At 48.1% G+C, this 19828-nt stretch overlaps 1 protein-coding gene across 7 annotated transcripts in view; it reads left to right on the plus strand.

The window, feature by feature from the left end:
• The window catches only part of STUM (stum, mechanosensory transduction mediator homolog), a 48047-nt gene extending 28854 nt beyond the window's left edge, over positions 1-19193 (plus strand). The window contains exons 2-5 of one of the 7 annotated variants that reach the window (XM_027696510.1): positions 4621-4800; positions 10555-10563; positions 13426-14427; positions 17053-19193. In XM_027696510.1, coding sequence (XP_027552311.1) covers positions 4621-4800; positions 10555-10563; positions 13426-13460 — 224 coding nt within the window. In that variant the 3' untranslated portion in view covers positions 13461-14427; positions 17053-19193. Of the gene's footprint in view, positions 1-4620; positions 4801-7519; positions 10473-10554; positions 10564-13425; positions 14428-17052 lie in introns of those variants that run through there. The other 6 variants (XM_027696507.1, XM_027696508.1, XM_027696513.1 and 3 more) reach the window with 6 other exon arrangements.
• The last annotated feature ends 635 nt before the right edge of the window (positions 19194-19828 follow it).

The raw sequence follows: 19828 nt of genomic DNA on the forward strand, positions 1-19828 counted from the left end.
TTTTTCTCCTCTGGGAGCAGGAAAAGAGGCACCATACTACTGCCCTATTAACTCCCAGCACTACAAGGGAATGTCTCATATGATATCCAGACTTGCAGGAAGAGGAAGGAGTATTTCCCATCCCCTCCCTAGCTCCAGGCTTTTGTAGGATAGGGATCATCATCACAGAATCATCATCATCTCCACATGCTGCCCCTGATTGCAGCAATTTGGGTTTTTGCTGTGCTTCCACCTGTATCAGAACAGTTCATCAGATGTGATTTCTTGCAGCAGAGATGCTTTGTGTTGGGAAATTTGAGATATCTGGCAGTCAGTGGGAAGCCCACGAGTAAATTGTCTGCATGCTCAAAGTAGTTGCACTTACAGTGCACATCAGTGTCTCATCTTCCTCTGGTTTGCACCCTGGCTTCAAGCAGGCTCCCTCTTCTGATATTTCTGGGATGGTGCCATCAGAAGTTTGCTCACAGCCAGGTCCTCCACATGAAACCTGCCAAGCTCCATGTCTGACTAAAGCTCTTGCAGGAGTGCCCAGGATAGGCATTCTTGCAAAAACAGGAGAGAAAAACTTCTCTAATACGGCTTAAGATATTCCATAATGCAGTCTCTGCTGCACTCAGATAATACAGAGGAGACTGTTCAGGGCAGGGCATGGTCTTGCCCTCATGCCTTTCTCCAGCCTGGATGAGTGACTCAGATGATACTAAACCAGGGGAGCCCTCTCCAGTGTGTGAGTTTTCGCTCTAAGAGAAAAAACTCCAAACTATTCCTGTCACACTATTTTGGTGTACTCTGTGAGGCCAGGAACCAACCAGCAGGTGATGCTCTTGGGAAGGCCATGGCTGCCATGGTACCAGCACACACCGGAGTGGGGACTCTATCCTGAATGACGAGAGAGGAGAGAAAGGGCAAAACCCGCTCCTTTGCTGCACCATTTATAGTGTTGTTCTACCAAAAATGCTTCCACTTCATGTTCAATGGGTTAAAGTGTTGAAAACAAAAAGCATTCTATATTTACTGGTGTAATCTAAAAATACCCCAATTTGGCTGACAGCCAAAGCAAGCACAGGCTCCCAGGGGCTCTCTTTCTAGCCTATTACCACATTGGTGCCCCAGCTGGCTGATGCTGCCCCAAGTGAAAGAGCAAGATAGGTGTCACATCTCACAGCCTCACTGCACAGGGCACTTTCACCCTCTGCCTCCCAGCTGCTCCAGCAGAGCAATCCTCAGCTCCCACCCATCCCTCTGCCCAGCCCCTGGTACTTGCTGGCTCCAGGTGCCACAGGGGCTGTATGGCTTAGCCAGATGATTGCAATGGGCCCCAGTGCCCCACGGGGCTGAATGAACAGACTTGTTAAGTAACATAGGACATCTTCTCTTTGCCGCCTCCCCTCTGTCCCCAAAGAAGCTGTATTAATTAATGATTTAGAATAATCCCAGATTTTACTGCAACTTTGGTGCTTTTCATTGGGAAGATAGAAGTGCTTACTATAATTTACTTATGTTATAGTGGCATAACTGTGTGGGCTTTTAGTTGACATCTGCTTGTGAAGTTAGAAGTTTGTTTGCTGGTTACACTCACAGCCTGAGACCTTTTTGGACAGCTGCTTTACTTGGCCAACACCACCCCAGCTGCAGCTGGCATACCAAGTTTATGACTTCTGGGCTGTAGGTATTCAAGTGTCGGAATATTTGGTCAGGAAGGGAAATGGTTCAGTGCCCCAGCTCTGATGCAGCCAGGAGGTATCAGCAGATCCAGCTTGCTTGCCTTCCTTCTCCTCCTCCTCTCCACCTCTTTGCTTCCAGATGCAAATACTTCCATATTTGGCAATGTGTAACTATGATGGCTTCTTAAGGGGAAAACATCTACCTTGGCAAATGCATTTAAGACGCTGACTTCTGCTTCACATTTTCAAGCATATGTGGACTAGAGGAAAAATACTTCCATCTTATGCCTGCTGGCATGGCTCAAGACTTGAATTCAAGAATGCCAGCAAACTCCCAAAGGTTGGCTAATCATAATTAATAACGAAAATGCATTGGCAGTGGAAAAATTAATTGGCTCCCATGAGTAGGAAAGTGGCCTGAAGAGGCAATCAGAAGCCAAGGTTCATGAGATTTTAATCCTAGTTCCTGTATCAATTCCCAGTCCAGAGGGGGGCACTTAACTGCATTGTTTGCTTTATTCCTTTCTGAATAGGACTAGACATTAGCTTAGTCATTGTGGTGTTTAGGGGATTAATTAGCTAATTCAGCACCTTCCTCTAATGATGTAAAAATCTTAAAAGCTTCACTGGAAGGATTTGAAGCTGTAGTTGAAGACACTGCTCATTTATGACCTTTCTTTGTAACACATCTTGGAAGAGTTAAAGGTAAGGCAAGAGGGGAAGATTTTAATTTAAAAAAGAGACAGGCATTTCCATCTGGCAAGATTTTTCATCCTGATGAGAAAACATAAACACCCAGTCTCTGATCTTGCCTCAATCCATATTTAATCTCAGAGAGTGCAGTGGTGTAATTTTGAAGACAACAGTTTCAGGAAGCATGGGGGAAATATTCCACGCTTCCTTCTGCTTTAAAAAAAACTATGAAGGAAGAAAAAGGGTGGGTGAAGCAGGGCAGAGATGTCACATAATCCCACATGGAGGACATAAAAGACATGGAAAACAAAGCCACAGAGCAAAAGACCGGTTTCTTTTAAAAAGCAATAGGGAGACTTACACAACATCCTTTGGGATTAAAATGACTTCCCCTTTTTCTCTCTGCAGACAATTTAGTTTTGGTTGATAAGGGGATGAAACCCTGCCTGTGAAAGCCAAGCAGAGGACAAATCCAGGGTCATTTCTCAAGCAGAAGATGGTGCCCCAGTCCCCTCCAGTGATGCTCTGCCCTAAGGCTGCCTCCCACCACCCCAGCAATGCTCACCCATTCCCCTGCACTGCAGTGCTGCTCCATGCCTGCTCCATGCCCAACTTCAGCGTGTGGCAAAGGGAGCGGGTGGGAGTACAAAATTGGATAGAGCCAGCGGCAGGAATACGAGCGGGGTTTTAGGAGCTGGTGGAGTGTTAGGAGGACGCTGGAATTGAAGCTTGCAGAGGATGGTAAGACTCAAAATAGGCTGTAGCCAGCCTTTCCCAGTGAGTTTTGGCACCTCAACTGCCTGTTATGCTTGTGACCCACTGAAGAAGTGGCAACAATGAAAGAGATTATGTTTTCCACCACCCTGGCAGTGCAGGACAAAATGGTATTTTGCTTCTAACCAGATCGTTCCGCTCTCTTGATCTGATGAGTTTTTCTGGAAGGGTGTAAACTGAGTGTTTCCTCCCTGTCTTCAGTCAAACCAAGGGGCTCCCACCTTCCCCTCAGTTCAACAAAGCACTCCTGTGCATTGAAGATGTGCTTATTCTTACAGGCTGTTTGCAGGCTTCCATCCTTTGAGAGGAAAACGGGAAGTTTTTGTAGAAACCATCGTTTTAATTCAACAAAATTGACCAAAGAAAACATCCCACAGAACTATGTTATCCAGTACAATCGACATTGCACCTTTGTTCCTACCTTAGCAATGCTGTATTTGTATTAGAAAAAACCCAAGGACAATTCATAATGCTAACAGGTGTTGAAATGCATATGTAGATAAGGTGCCCGAATGTCGTGGCCAACAGCTTGTACATTATAGGGGTCAAAAACTGTTTCTTCTGCTTTTTGCCTATGCTGTGTATTTCAGCAGGTTGGTTGTGGGACAGACAAGGCTTCCCCAAGCTGTGGGTTTCAGCCAGCCATGAGCCCAGGACATCAGCTGTGAATAAGTGATCCCGCTTGTCCAACTGGGTAAATTTAGGAAGAATCTTTGTGAATGGCTGCTGTGGTGTGATTTTTTTCACTCAGCTTTAACTTTCACACATCAAGAAGATCCTCCATTTGAAACATTTTAGGAAGTCTGAAGGGTGGCTGCAAGATTTGTTAGTTGGTCTCAAGCAGAGCCAAGGGCTGCATCACCAGGTTTCCTGGCTCCAGCACTTTAAGTTTAGCTACTTCTGCTTTGTTCAAACATGACCTCAGGTTACAACTTTTGACTGGGGAAAGCACTGTGCAAAGATGCAGTGCCACATTAGCACCTCTTCTTTGTGTGTGTGCGCTCATTCTAGAGCAGTATTTGGAAATAGTAACAGACTGCCAGACCCTTACAGCTTTCTAGAGCCAGTCCTGCTCTAACTCTGGGTGCAGTTTTCCCTTTTAGACCTGCTGTATATTAAGTGTTTCTCCCCAAGAGAGAGCCACCAAAAAAGGTAGACTGGTATCTCCACAGACACACAGCATTCCCTTGTAAACTGCCTACAGTGCATAAATGGTTACTGCTGGGTGTGGGGGAAAAGGAGCCAAAACCCAAAGAGTGCTTTTTCCATCCTGGTTTTCAAATATATGTGTCGCTGTAATTCAGTGGGAGACAGCAGCATGTTCGAGTAAGAATGTGTCTCCATTTGTCCTCCTGTAAAGCGCTGCCAGGTTTTCAGCACTGCAATGGGAGCACAAGAAGTGGGACACTATGAGAAGTAGGTCTAAGGGAAGGGATCTGGCACGAAGCCGTGGCCCTCACTGGGTGTTGTGTTGCTGCTCTCTCCCTAGGAACGTTTGTATCCGCTTTCACCGTGCTGTGCGGAGCCCGGACTGACCTCCCTGACAGGCACATGTGTTGTGTCTTCTGGCTGAACATTGCTGCTGCTCTGATTCAGATCCTGACAGCGATCGTGATGGTTGGCTGGATTATGAGTATATTTTGGGGGATGGACATGGTCATTCTTGCAAGTAAGTACAGCACACTCACCACCCTGACTTCTCCTCTCCGTGGCCGTGTTACCGAGTCCCACCTAATGTCCCTCCAAGCCACTGGACTGTACTGTAGGGAAGAAGAGCCACATGATGGGCTCTGAAAGTCCATGAGAAACACAGTAGGCAGAGAAATGGCTAAGAGGGTTTGAGTAGGCCCCGTGACATATTTGGTAGAGCCTCCCATCCCACCACATGGGTTATGAACTTCCTTTTCCCTTTATGAAATGAAACGTGCAGGAAGGGGGAGGCCCTCCAGGACTGTGAACTCTGCTGTCTGAAGCCCCTTCTGCCCTGGTTGCATCCATTTGAACGAGAAAGACCTTTCTCCCTTGCGACTCCGGCTGCATCTCTGCTGTTAGAGAGACCTTTCTGAGAGGCTGGTTCTGCTTTTAGGGCCAGCTGTCCCCAGAAAAGCCCTGGGGACTCTCCTAGACCCTCCCTTTCCTCCCCAGAATACATTTACCCAAGGCATTTTTTTTTTTTATGTTTCACACCAAGTCCTTAGGCTGAGCAGAAGTGTTTAGCTGCTCCTAGCTGCTGGGTGTACTTCCCATACACCCCTTGAGAAGCCTCTAAAACATTAGTCTAGGTGAAGAGGAATCCTTTTTTTAAATTTGCATAATTTCGATCACCCAGTTAGTATAAATCACCAACCCAGAATACTGCCAACTTTTATCTGCCTTTTGCTGGTGTAAAAGTTGTATCATATCTCCTGTATCGTATTGCAGAGAATTGAGATGACACACTCATCTCACCTCCAAAGCCAGAAGCAACACACAGTTCAGGCTGCTGATGGCATCTCCAAGACCCTGCTCCCTTTACAGGGGCTGGCAGAGGCTGATGGGCATTGCCCCAAACCACCCAGGTCTGAGATCTTTCAGGCTGACAGGACAGGCAGTTCCCCAAGCAAGCCCTTCTCCCATCTTACCAGCACCTACTGCCTTTTGGTTTGGAGGGGCTCCACTTTGTCATCTCTGCTGATGACATCTGTGGCTGCATGACAGAGGAGGAGGGAGGATCTCAGGAAGTTGCCAGGAACCTGCCTAAAGATGAAATGGATGAAACTGAAAAAAAAAAAGGCAGAAGACCAGTACACATTTTCAGCTGCCAAACCCAGGGGTTAAACCCTCTCACCAAACCACCTGCTAATTTCTGAGCCAGCTTCAATTTGCAGGCTGAGTTAAGGCAATCCCCACACAGAGCAAACGATGGATATTAAAAACCTGAACATATGCAAGGCAAAAGGCAAGGGTGAAGGCAGCACTGCCCTTTGGTTTTCCCTGCAAACCACCTGCCACATTTCCTTCCAGATGTATCTGCAGAGCAGGGGTAGCCCAGGTTATTTCTGAGGATAAACTGTGAATGGGTGTACATCTGTGATGTGTCTTTAATAATCTGCCCAATTTGTGTGTAATCCCATAATTGTGTTCATAATCATATGCTCTTCTGCTCTTCCTCTGCTGGACAGCCTCCGTGCGCAGTTCGCTGTCTGGCAGGACCCCATTCTGCAGTTGTGGAGAGTCAGGAAAGCATCTGTCCTGATAAAGAGCTACATCTGAAATCATGACTTGCTTTTCTCCATAGTCCTCTTCTCCAGGTAGAGGGTTTTGGGCTTAGGAGGGTTGTATTGGTTTTCCAGTTTGATTGTTGGGGAAAACCATACAGCTTGGAATTATCTCCCAGAAGCTATTCCTCACATCTGGCTGGACCCCACTAGTCTGAAAGGCAGAGCGTGAGTGAGCAGCATGTGGTGGGAAAGCTCAGGTCAAGAGGTTCCCAACCATGGCACAATATTTCACCCCTCTGGTGGTAGTAGAGAATGGAGAGAGGAGACGTCTTATGTTCACCAGCATCATCTGACAAGTTGCAGCCCTTGGCAGTTTCTTGCTGTCTCATTAAATAGCTGGTTTTAAGTTTACTTGCCATGCAGAGAAAATAATGGCTAAATAAAGCAGCTCTAGGTTGATGGAGAATAAAAAAAAAAAATCAATTTCAATTGAAACAAAGAACAGAAGTGATCAGTTGCTGCTGGCTGGATCAAACAGCCCTGTCAGACCCAAAGTGGTTCTTATTTTCATGTTAAAAAAAAAAAAAGGTACTAACTTAAAAAGGAAGCCATGTTTGAAATGCAAGAAATAAGGTCTTTCATCTAAGAACACTGCCAGGAAACAGTTTGCTTTGGCTGGGTTTTGCTTGTGTACAAGCAATTTGATGCAGTGGACAGAAATGGTACACCATTGCAACTTGGATCTGCAGATGGAAAATAGTTAAAAAAATACAAAACTCCTGGCCACCTCTAGTCTCCCTTGCCTTGAAATGGTCTATTCCATGCATCCCTGTGAGGGTGCCATACTATTTGGATGGGCTAGAGGCTGGACATAGCAGGTGGTGTCTAAGCTGGTGGGGGCTAGCAGTGAGGAGAAGAGTGGGAAAGAGCTAAGGCTTAGGGACTCCACTCAGGCTTTCCCTGAGGGATGAGTGCCTCACTCCCTGGATTAGGGCCTGCCTGTCTGTTAACTGGTAGATAGTTGGGAGAGGATTAGAATCATAGAATCACTAAGGTTGGAAAAGACCTCCAGGATCACAGTCCAACTGTTAACCCATCACCACAGTGTTCACTACTAAACCATGTCCCCGAGTGCCACATCCACATGCCTTTTGAACAGGAGGCTCGTTGCAGCTTTTCATCTTCTAGTGCTAATTCTCAGCCATGGAAAGGGGGAATCTGTTCTGAGGATAATGTCATACTGTCTTTAATGAGGGAAAAGGAGAAGAATTATAGGCCAACCAGGTATACTTCAATTCCTGGAAGAAGTAATCAAGTAAGTGACTTGCATGCATTTAGAAAATATAAAACATCCCCAAAAAGTCAACCTGGGTTTGTCCAGAGCAAGCTGTGTCAGACTGATTCCCTTTTGTGGCAGAGAGATTCATTTTGTCTGTGGTGGCAGCAGTCAGCCATCCCTTCTAACCTTCAGGTGCTGATGCCATCTCACACAGCATTCCTACCAGCAAGCCAGGGAGACGTGGCCTGAGTGAAAATGCACTTGAGAACTTGACTCTAAATGGATTTTCCTGAACTAGAAAGATAGAAAGAGAGATGTGTCGAAAGGTCCCTCCTGAATCCAGCTCTGCTCATTATTTTAATTTGTGGCTTGATGATGGACCAGAGAAGGGGGTCACCAGCCCCGCACCAGCAGCGGCTGCGAGGACAGCTGGCACAGCACAGGCAGTGTCCAGATTCAAGCAAATTGAAGAAATGGTCTGAAAACAGTAAGTGCTACTCAGTGGAGACAAGCCCAAGACTCTACAGAAGAATTAATTGACTCCATAAATACAGGGAACTACTTGTTTTTCAGCAAAGGATGTGGTGGCTGTAGGGAGTCACAAGTGGCACACGAGTACATTGCTGTGGGGGGAACAAACACCGCCCAGGCAGGTAGGAGCAGAGCCTGTAGGGATTTAACTGATCCCCTCACCTTTCTCTGCACACATAAAGCTGCTGTGAGGCTTGTGGCCAGCTTTGGAGTCTGTACTTCATGTGGAAAACCTGAAGAGAGTCCAGAGGGCCGTAAGACAGCAGGCATGTTGATGATGAAGATGTTCAGCAGGCTAGTAAATGTGAGAGGGCAGCAGTTCAGCCTAAGACAGACTTAAATAACAGCAGGAAAGATCTGTGTGGAAATTAGGAGACATTTTCCCTCCAGTAAGGTCAAAATGCTGCAGAGGTGGGATGGCAGGATCTGCCCTCTCTGTTCCTAGAAGACTCCAAGAATGAGTAGATTGACTTCTGTCAGGAGCAAGGTGGGACACGGAAAGAGAACAACTGACCTCAGAGGGTCCCATCCAGCCCTCATCTCATGTATGGTGCCCTTTAGCAGAATAATATCCCAGAAGGAAGATTAATTGAATGCAGTTTTGCTGTCACACTTAATTACTTTTGGCAGCACCATAGCATGGGGCATTTTCTCTGCTAATTTAAATGAATTGCCAGCTGTCCCCATTTGACGCCACAGATATCTTCTTTGAGCAGCCATATGGCTTTGGGAACTGTCCTTCACTGTACCACTGTCTGAAGGCAAAGGTAGATTAAAAGGAAGAACTTAATTATTGTGCAAAAAAAAAAAATTATCTGGACTCTCCCCTGGTTGCTGCAAATATCCAGCTGTCCTCAGTGATGGCTGGGCAGCGCTGCCACACTGTGCTATCTTCAAACCCCTCATCATGTCTGCAGGGATGAGGCATGGAGCTGAAGCAAAACAGAGCTAATTAGCTGGCCAAGGCCAATTGGAAAACAAGCCTCCCAAGGCTTTCTGGGCAAAGTTCCCTCTGCTGTAGGCACACCTTGTCCCCAGCCCACGCAGCACACATATTCATTGGCCACACTGTGCAGAATGACCACAGTGGAATGGCCTTTCCAGGAACTCCCTAGCTGCTCAGAGCCCATTATAACAGGTTGTGTACCATTTCTTGACAGAAATGCCAGAGAAATAATATAGTAATGTCACACTGAGGTGGCACAGGGGACACAAGTCAGGGACTGTTTGTCCAGGCATTGTTTCGCCCCTAGTGAACACAGCCAAGAAGTCAGGCCTGCTTTCTGAAGGAAGCCCTCAAAAGCTCAGCTTTTGGCCTCTGAATGAACAACTGCCTCTGAATGCTTGGCTGCACCATCACTCATGGCTTCACTTCGGCTGACTCCCAGGGGCTGATTGCCAGCCAGTAGTGAGAACTTACCTGTAATCATGCTGTCCACTTGTCACTCCTTTGCTAATTACAGTGCTCAGACCCTGCCAGGAGCAGCAGCAGATGATTGCACAGTTACTGTACTCCTGGGCTCTGAGGGACTTTGGAAAGCATCACTGAGTCCCTCTGCTCTTCAGAGCCCCTGCTAGGGCAGGTAACATGGCTGCCCTGGGAAGGAAAGGGGAACAGAAGGCACTTAAGAGACTCAGAGGATAACAGCTGGAAGAGAGAAGGAAATGATGAAGGAAATTCTGAGGAAAAATTGCCAGCTTAGACCTATTATGTTTTTTGTAAAAAATCTAAATAGAGCTGTCCCCCAAACTATGGCTGAAGAAAATAGTTGAAATAAATACCCTTTTTTGCTGTTTCCTACCAAATGCTGCGGTGGGGCAAGTTCTTAAAATATTGTAGGAATGTTAAATACCACTAGGGTTTGCAGCACCCAGACAGGCTGAGGGATGCTGTGGTTGTGAGTTACCTGCAGGCACAAGCAAACTCATCAACAAAACTGCCAAAGGCTTTGGGTGTAGTTTTCCAAGCTCTCGGACTGTGAACGGCACACCATGTGCCCTCTGGTACACCGTGATGTCTTGTTTGCTGCCATCCTTCAATGGTTTGCCTTCAGTCAGACCCATGAAATACCAGTGTCACAGAGGAAAGTGTGTGAGCATTGCTCGGAGGTGTTACTCCAGCCAGCCTGTCCAGCTCAGGACCAGTGAACTGGAAAGCAGATGAAAATTTCCCCATCGTCTTTAAACAGGAGTCCCAAATGAAATGATCCACTTCAAATACAAAGATTTTAAATAATGTTTAGCCCTGCTGTGAATGTCTGATGGTAGAGCAGCTGTTCTCTGTTTATTCTGCAGCTCCAACTTGTTCATTCTTTTCTGGTTCTCCATGTGTTTCAGATATATCATCTACAGTTACATTTCTCCCTCTCTCTTTCTTTCATGTTCCTTTGCCTCCTTTTGTTCACCATCAAAGTCTCACAAGGTAAGTTTGTTTCTGTTCTTCCTCTTCCTCCTCCTCACACCCTGTGGCAGCTCCCCATGGAGAGCAGCGAGCATCGGCCAGGGCAAGCCATCAGGAATTCCCTTTGGCCAGTGCTGCCCGCTCCCAGCCCAAGTCCAGCCTTGTGCCTCTACGTGTGTGTATCCGCCTGTCTCTGTGTCTGTCCTGTGGCTGCAGAGCCCCAGGGATGTTGAAAATCTTTGCACACCGTTGAGATGTCCCTCAGGCTGCCCCAAGGGCACCCTTGGAGCACAGCAGGAACCCGGTTCAGCCTTGAGAGCATCCTGAAGCCACCCTCTGCATGAACCCAGGCCTGGTAGGACAGGCTGTGCACAGACTGGGTTCTTTTTGCCTCAGTCTTACATGCAGTGGTTTACAGAAGAAGTGCAATTTCAAGTAAGCTTGATTAAATCAGTGACTTTGTGCATAGACCAATTTAATCACAATCCCAGAGCTGTCTGCTCTACAGAACTGCACCTCAGCTGTATTGCAGGTGTACTAACGTGCAGCTGCTTCATACAGAATAGCTACTCCTATGCAAGAAATGCAATAACTATTTTGATATATAAACTATTTAATAAGTTAAGCCTGAAGTATTGTAATAAATAGGTTTAGCATAGGACAGGTAATTTTTTGGCTTACTTTGGTCACATAAAGAGAGACACAAGCTTGGCCACTATAACTGCCTTCCAGCCAGCTTCAAAACTGATAGCAGGACTGAAAGGATTGCTTAATCCTAATTTTCTTATGTCTCAATAAAAGGCATGGCTGTGTAAGCAAGTTACTGTAACCATAACTCAGCTGCTTACTTTAGATAAAGATTTATGGCAGACCCCAACCTTCTGGTCCATGGGGTTGTTTTGGTTTTTTTTTTAACTATGCTCCCTAAACAAATTAAACTCATGCTGTAGACAGGCCCATATTACAGGTTTCCAGCCAGTTCATCTTGCCTTCAGAGCTGACTCACACTTAGAACATAAATGCATGAGAAATCTCATTTTGCCCCCTAGAAAATGCTCTTTGAAAGAGATGAGAGTCTTTCTGTTCAGCTGCACACAATGGGCAGCAATGCAGTTTAATGTCATTAATCTGCCCCTTGTGCTTGTTTAACAGCAGGAGGTCCAGACAGCCAAGGCTGGGTGAATGTGTGGATTTTTTTCTAAAATACAGCAAAGTTCATATGCTGGAGTCAGTTCTTAGTTCAGCAAAAAGTCCTTAAAGATATGGGTTCTGGCACCTGCTGGTATTTTGTGTTCAGTTTTTTTAAGGGACTTAAAACAGTCTGACATAAGGGTTGGAAAGAAATATTAAAAAAGCATCAATGAAAAGTGTTTGAAGAGTTAAGCATTCTTCTGAGATGTGAAATTTCAGACTTCTTTGAAATTCAAAATATAAAAATGACAGGCTACTTACGTTATTTAGTATAAGAAAAAAAACCTCTCCAGATCTTTAAAGTTGAAAGATCTTTTCTGTGGCAGGCAGTGCACGTAAGGACAGTTGGTTTGCTTCTTTAATAAGGAGATTTTTTGCATTGATACTATCATAAAAACAATCCCAGCTTCTCTTAAAAGAAAAGCAGGTAAAGCTTCTGGGGCAGTCACTGCAACCACCTAAGAAAGTGTTAAAAAATCCAGTATTTTTCTCATTATCCTCTGTCAGCACAAGAGCTTGTGTGCTCTCCTATTGCCATTCCCTGCCCTAGCTCCCTCCAGGGAGAAGAAGCTGTGTCCTGTGGGATTTGCAGCCTCCCCTCAAGAACTATATGCAGGATAGTAAATAAGCTTGGACCCCAGGCCCCCGAGGAGCTGTGATGGGCAGCAGGACAAGCTGCTTTGGGCTTTGTAACATCCATGTGGCTGCGACACAGCAGGGATCCCAAGGGCTTCGCTACCTTGGTTGGGAGGTGCATCAAACCTCATGGCCGCAGGAAGAGGAGACGGTGTGGAGGAACAGGGTTCCAGGCAGTTCCCAGTGCAATTGGTTTTGCTGCTGAAAAGCTCAGTTTTCTCCAGGCCTGCTGGACAGCCACTGTGCCCTAACAAAAGCACCTGAATTGCTGCTGGGCTGGAGAAAAGCAAGTGGATAACAAGGCAGTGAGAATATCATTAGGGGAAGTGCTCACAGAGGCATCTTGAGGTCTGCGTTTGAAATTTGACATGTCAGCCTGTGATTAAAGGCTTCTTCTCCAAGAGGTGTTTGTTCACCTCTGCAAACTGCAGTGCAAGTGGTTGCTGCTGGAGAGCTCTGTTAGCAAAAGTCAGCATAGGAACAAAAAGATGGATAGAGGAAGCCAGCCTCCTGCTCTGGAAGGACAAGGTTCAAGCATAGATCACAAGTAGAGATGTGTCGGATGCACAACCAGCAAAGTGCCAGGTCAGCACTTGGGAACAGCAGCATCTCTGGAGCAGGGTATAAGGGCATACATTTCCCCTACACTGCAAAAAAACATGCTCTGTAGAAGTTTTAGGTTATTGTATAGGTTGTACTGGAATTGGTGACCACTGGTACCTGCTGTACCTTTATAATCTCTTCAAGTGGACGTGCCCCTGCCTCTGCCGGGGCCAGACGGGTGCTGCAGCAGCAGGGCTGGCTGCCAGCATCCACATGGCCATGCCCAGGAAGGTGGCTGCACCAGGCAGGCGTTGGCTAGAGCAGGGCAGGGTGGCTTGCTGGGCTGAGGCTTCCCAGGGCAGCCTGGCCACAAGGGGGGATGTGGCAGCCCCCCTATTTTCCCACATGGTTTGCTACTCCTGGTGAACGAGGCTAGTGGCTTTCTTGAGCCTCACCGAGTGTCCTCATTAGGAATTAACTCTAATCATGTTCCCTTCCCCTCCCTCCTCACAGGCTACAAGGAACAGGGGATCCCACAGCAGCTGTAGTGGCTGGCACAAGTATGGTCAGAGAAACACGGCGAGAGATTTCCTTTGGCAGCTGTGGGCCATGGACCTTTTTATTACCCTTTGTTTCTCTTCTTCTTCCTTTTGTTTTGTTTCCTTCTGTTTGAACCTGGTTCATCTGCCCGTCCAGCGGAGCGGAGATGCAGAGCAGCCGGTGGAGACTTGCACTGATCCCACTGAGCAGCGGAGATGAGGCAAGCACGGCATGGGTTGGGACTGGTCCTGGCCAGCACGTGGTGGGCAGCAGACGAGGAGGAGGAGGAGGACGGTGCCAGGAAAAGGAAACACCCTTGGCGAAGAATGCACCTGGGCAGGCAGCTGAACCGAGGGAGTGGGAGATGCTGCTTTCCTTCTCCCCCCGGAGGGAGGTCACTGAAGACGTTTTGCCTCCTTTCTATGCTCACTGTTAAAGGAAACTGGCTGTGAACATCAGCTGCCAAGGAGCTGTTCATAGATATATGTACAGTGTGTAAAAGCCAACCAGTGGTACTTTTTTCCCACCCCAAGATTCCATCCTTGACTGCTTTGCAGTAGTGGAGCAGCACAGCCTCCTCTGCTGTCTGTATATACAATATTCAATGAAGTTCTGTCCTCACAGATGTCTTGAGAAACGTGCTTGCAGTAAATCGTATTGTACTCCTGAAGTGATCTGGGGGCATCCCCTGCTTCCATCCGCTGCCACCATGCAAAGACCAGACCTCCCACCAGCCCTGGGGAGACTTTAATCCAGCAAGGGACCGGCGCCCCGCAGCTCCTCTAGGGTGGCGGGTGCAGCCATGTACTGCCAAAAGCTTCTAGTGTAAAACAATACTGGGGGAGCCAAAACCCAAGGCTTTTCCTCCCTCTGAAAGAGACTTGCTGGCAGTGTCTCCATGATTTGGAAATGGATCCCCTTACAGTGTGACGTGCGCTCCTGGCTCAAGCAGTGTCCCAGCTCCGCTTCCCCAGGGTAAGTGCCCAAAGCTCAAGTATCACGACCTGCTAACCAGGTGCTCAGCAGCTGTTGTGGTTGGAAGGCCCATGGCCAAATGGGGTAGGGCAGTGTTTTCCTGGTTCAAACACACAGTGTGCAGAGTTGCATTGGTCATCCAGGTGGAGTGACCCCTCTGATCCTGGCTGGTATTTAAGCAGGGCGAGAGGAGCTCAGCTTGGTGGGAGTACCTGGCTGCTTTTCCACTTTTGCTGGAGGAGCCCTGCTGAAACAGGGCAAAACCAGGCTTCTGCTCGCACCGAGGTAGGGTCCTTCCATCCCGAGGAGCTTCATACAAACCCACTGCCAAAACTGGGAGCCACCTGAGCCTGGCAGAACTGAGACCCACTTCCAGCCCACTGCTCCTGCCAAGAGACAGTGGGCAAGGGGGTGACAGCAAACCCCACTGCCCTACAAGCTCCTAGCCTCTTCTGGTATGATGGTTAGCTTTGAACACAGGTCTTGATTTTTCATGCAGAGCAGATCCTGTGAGCTAAAACAGCTCCTGTTGCAAAGAGAGCTTGGGCTGTCAAACAGCAGCAAGTGCCCCTGAGCATGGGTGTCTTCTTGCTAGGCAGAAAGCGCTGTTCTCCCCACACTGTGTGTTTAATCCTCAGAGGCATGGCAGGGGTGCACTGGGCAGGACAGCTGCCCACCAAGGCTGGAGGAGAGCCCTGCGCTGGGCAGGGCACGTGTTGGTGATGCCCTCAAGGAGCTGATAGCATAAGAAGCTCCTTTGGTGTTTTAGTATAAACGTATGGCTTAGCCTCCCTACAGCCCCAGGTGCTCTCCTGAAGGCTGGAGATGCAAGACCTTTCTTCCCAGAAAGTTTCCTACCTGCTCAATGCCCACACTTCACTGTGAGCCCACAGCCTGTGGAAAGCAGGCACCAGTACCTCTCTGCTTTCCCAGCTCAGGAGGTCCTCCTCCAGGGTAAATGATAAAGCATCATCCACAGTCCCAACTAATGTGTGGCAGGACAGGACCCCTAAGCTGGAAAACACCTTCACAAGCTGCTGCTGTCATCAGTGGGAATGCTTTTGAGAAGCCACCCAAACAGCTTGCCAGCTCAGCTGCAGCGAACACAAGGACAAAGAGCAATGGTTACCCCTCACTTTTGCCAAAACAGAATGGCTGGTTCAAGGGCAAATGCCAAACGTTGGCTAAGCATCGAGTTAGCTGTGCTGCAGTGTCAGGATGGGTGTGTAGGAGCCTCTGCAGACATGGATAACAGGTCACAGATAAAAGAAACCAGGCAAAGCCTTTGGGTGCAGAGTCTCTGAAACAGGAGCAGCCAAGTGTGGTTTAAGAACAATTTCTTCTGATGCCTGTGGACTCACTTTTAGAAGACAGATTTAAACATGTAGTGGACAGGCAGTGCGGGAAACCTCATTCTGGGCAGGGTTAAACAAGCTGGCATTTTCACTGGGCATTAAACTGCCAAAAGTCACATCTTGTGTGGCATCAGATGTCAGATCAGCAGCAGATGCCCCATCCCAGAGACCCAACACCTGTACAAAAGCTCCCCTGGGAACAAAAAGGGGCAGAATTAGCTCCTCCTCAGCATCACCAGGGTTTTGCTGGCCTTCCAGGTCACAACTGGTGCTGTCAATCTCTGTGCTCTAGTGAGGATGGGAGAACTGGCTTACTTCAGGAAGGACTTGTATGGAAATGCTGCCCTCCCCGGGATGGCTGCAGGTCTCCAGAGAGCATTGCTTCAGTTAGGTCTGTGTGCTGTCTGCATTTATTGCATGAGGGAGTTTGGTACCGCAGTGCAGCACTGCGCAGGAGAGGTGAGGGATTTATAATTTACTTTCAGGTTTTGCTCTATAATTTTCTTATTTTTGACTTTCCTATCAAATTGGTGAAGCCAAGAAAACACCCAGTGCACCATTGAGGAGACTCTGAAATCTGCAAATGACACCCAGGACAAAAGGCCTTATTTCTGCCTGTTGTGGTGATTTGCTTAATTTATTTTAATTAGAAGCAGACAGATTCCCACTCTCTACTTTAGGACAGGAGCAACTTTACAGATGGGCCTTGCTATCAGACAGCAGGCATCAAATTGCATTTTCCCCAAAGCTGCCCCGCAGCAGTAATAACGGTGATAAAAACCTCTGCTTTTTCCAATAGTCCTGATTAAAACTAGCACTGCCAAGCTCCCCCCAGCCCAGGTGTGAACAGCAGCCTCAGACTGTGGTGAGCCCCTCACCCTGGTTTCAGGTCTCCCCATGGCAAGTATTGGGGAGCTGCAGTGAGCTCGGAGGCTGAGCCCAGGGCAGGGCTGGGGAAGCTGGAAGGGAGGACCTTGGTGGTCACAAAGGGGTTCTGCTCAGTCCCATCTTTTATATCACACCCTCCACCGTGACTTGTTTTTCCTCCTCTCATAAAAGGCCAGAGCTTTGTGCCAGGGACAGGCACAGCAGACCCATCCCCTCGAGGGGCTCCTGGTAAGCCCGTGGTGGGGAAGCTGGCAGCAAGCTGGAGGGGTGTGTGTGGTGCCCACAGATCATGGACTGATGAGAAGAGCCACGCAGTGAAGACACAGTTATGAGTGCCAGTTCGGAGCTTTCCCCCATCAGCAATTATTTTCTTTCTCTTCAGGGTCAAATTAGTCACCCAGCACTTTTACACCTCTTTCCGAAGCACTGCAGAGGGAGGCCACCTCTTCTGGGACAACACCTCCACCAACACCAGGGCTGGATAACTCTCATCCTGATTGCAGGAGCTGTGCCATGAGGTGCCACACCACTACTGCCAACCAGCCCTGCCTCCTTGCCAGCGCAGCCAGAGGTCACAGCCCCGAACACTTCATCTGGTCCAAAGTGCATGGCACCCAGCTATCCCAATGCCATCACCTGCTTTAGATGTTTTAGATGCAAGTTTTACAGCTAAAGAGTGATAGTGGGTAACAACGAATAAATGCAGTTGCTTCACTCCCATCTGTCAGCAACACAGAATTTTCTGCTGCTCTTTTCTGATTGTGAAAACCAGGTTTCTCAAAAAACCAAAAAAAAAAGGGCTTTAATGAAATAGTTCTATGGTACTTGAACCCAGCCGGGCTGAACAGCTGATTGATTAGTCATTGGAAAGCAATTCCAGGTAGGACCAAACCAAATGTGTGTTTGAAATGTGTGGCCAGTCAAAAACCAGTTTCATCATTCTGAGTCAGCCCAACCATTGCAACACAGAGCACATTAACATTTTTTCCCAGTTGGTGTTGCCAAATCCATCTTTACCATGGAAAAGGTGCTATGGCAGATGACCCCCACTCTCCTAGCCCTTTGCCTGACTAGCTCAGCATCGCTCCCAGCCATGGCACACATGCCTGGAAATTGCAGCCGGGAAGGTCAGCTGGGAATGGCTCTGGCATGCAGCCATGGGGTAGGGAGTGTTTAGATGTGCTAGGTGACCCCATCTGTGCCACATCCTGTGCTTCCCAAGACACAAAGCTGCATGGTCCTCCCTACATCTGTTTACTGTCACACATTTTATTAAAGATCTTTCAGTTCTACTGGAAATTGCCCCTTGTCATAGTCTTGCCTTGAGTATTGTGCCAAGCTCTGTGGACAGGAGACTGGAGAGTCACAGTCCCAGTATTCTTTAGGGGGACTGTTTTATTCCACCCTTGCCTTGCCTCCTGCTTGTTTTGGGATGACCCTGCAGTTCACATACGTGCATATACTCCAGCTAGGGTGTATTTTATTGCTATCCAACCCAAACTGCATCCACTCCAAGACACCACCAAGAGTTCATTTAAAGTCCAGGTTCAAGGAGACCTATAAGCTTGGCTAGATCTGATATTTCTCCCAGTTAAAAGCAGAGGCTTCTCCCACATGCTTGCTAACCACAGTGTGGTAACACAGCCCTGTACTTTCTAGCAGACTTCGCTTCACACTTGCACACACAGTGCACTTTGAGGCAGTGCTGCAATTTATTTCCCAAACTGGCAATCAGCATTTCCATCCCCCTGTGGGAGCAGCATGCTGCAAAACCCCAGGTCACAGTGCCACCAGCTGAACCAGGCTTAATTACAGTGAATCCCACTAGAGCCCATGCCACCTACAAGCTATTCTTCCTCCTCTTGTCATTCGTAAGCCAAGCTAAAATTCAAGTCCTCCTTCTCTTGCACCCACCCACTGACTAGAGGAAAGCAGCAACACCCCATCCCCACTACTGGAATGGTGCACTGGGAAGTGGAAGGCTTCACTTAAGCTCCAGGAGTGGCAAGGCGAGAGTAGCTGAATCCATCTTCCAGCTCTAAGGATGCTTTCAGCAGGCAGGTGAGAGGGACTGGAACGTTTTGGCTTGGGATTAAAACAGGGACTCACCATTACCAGCACTGCCTGGAGGTCCCAAATACCTGACAGGCAATCTCACCCAGACCCACACCCCCACTTCCACTCACCACCCACAGACACAGGCACTGCTCCAGAGGCTGGGAGGGGGATAAGTTTTCCATTGCTGGCTTGAGTCCATGTTCTCCTTGGTTTTGGCCATGCATGGGTACATCAGATTTTTCCACCCTAGGAAGGAGGGAGCAGGGGCCTGCCCACCTGTGTCATTTGCACCCTGCTGGTGAGCCCACCTTTTGTTTTCACACTGGAGCCCAAACTAAGGGGTTGCTGAGGACCATTTGTATGCCTATTTATATCACCAAGTATTGGATTGTGACTTCTCGTGTTTTGATACTGTGGATAATTTTTTTTTAAAGTTAAATATATTCTATTGCTGGACAGCTGGAATGAAATGCAGAGTCTTTTTATGTAGCCTGGAGAAACCCCATCAAACCCTGACTGACAATGGGTCCTGGTCCTCCTCCTCCCACCAGCAGACATCAGCCCACACCCACATCACTTGAGGAGAGGAGGCAGGGACCAGGGCATGACTGTCTTAAGCAATTTAGGACCCAGAGTCTTCCAGGGGAGCAGAAGGCTAGTGAGGAGCCTCACCTGCACCTCTGGAGTGGAGACAAGGGAGGGGGAAAAGCCACCCTATGTTCCCCTCTGCACATGCCTACCAGCAATCCCTCTTGACTGTGTTTTCTTTGCAGTTTTAACACTTTAATGTGACTCCAGGCATATTATCCCTGCTCTCCATGAAGAACAGCCCCTGTGCTGCTGGTGGCTTGGCCACACACACCTGAGCAGAGCAGACCTCGGAAGGCGGCAGAGCCGTTGCAGGAGAACTTTCCCAGGAAAGGCAGCTCTGCTGTGAGGGCCAGCAGCTTGTCAAAACACACCTGCACATTTGAACAATCCATACTTCATGCTCCCTGCTCCTCCTGTGATGTGCAATGCCCCAAAGTGCCGCTGCTCTTTGCTCCCTCCCCAAAGCCACTGTGGGTGGGGAAGCAGATGGGAGATCCCAGCTGGACTCG

This window comes from Neopelma chrysocephalum, unplaced genomic scaffold (assembly GCF_003984885.1).
Source record: "Neopelma chrysocephalum unplaced genomic scaffold, ASM398488v2 Primary Assembly neopelma1_108, whole genome shotgun sequence".
Taxonomy (NCBI): Eukaryota; Metazoa; Chordata; class Aves; order Passeriformes; family Pipridae; genus Neopelma; species Neopelma chrysocephalum.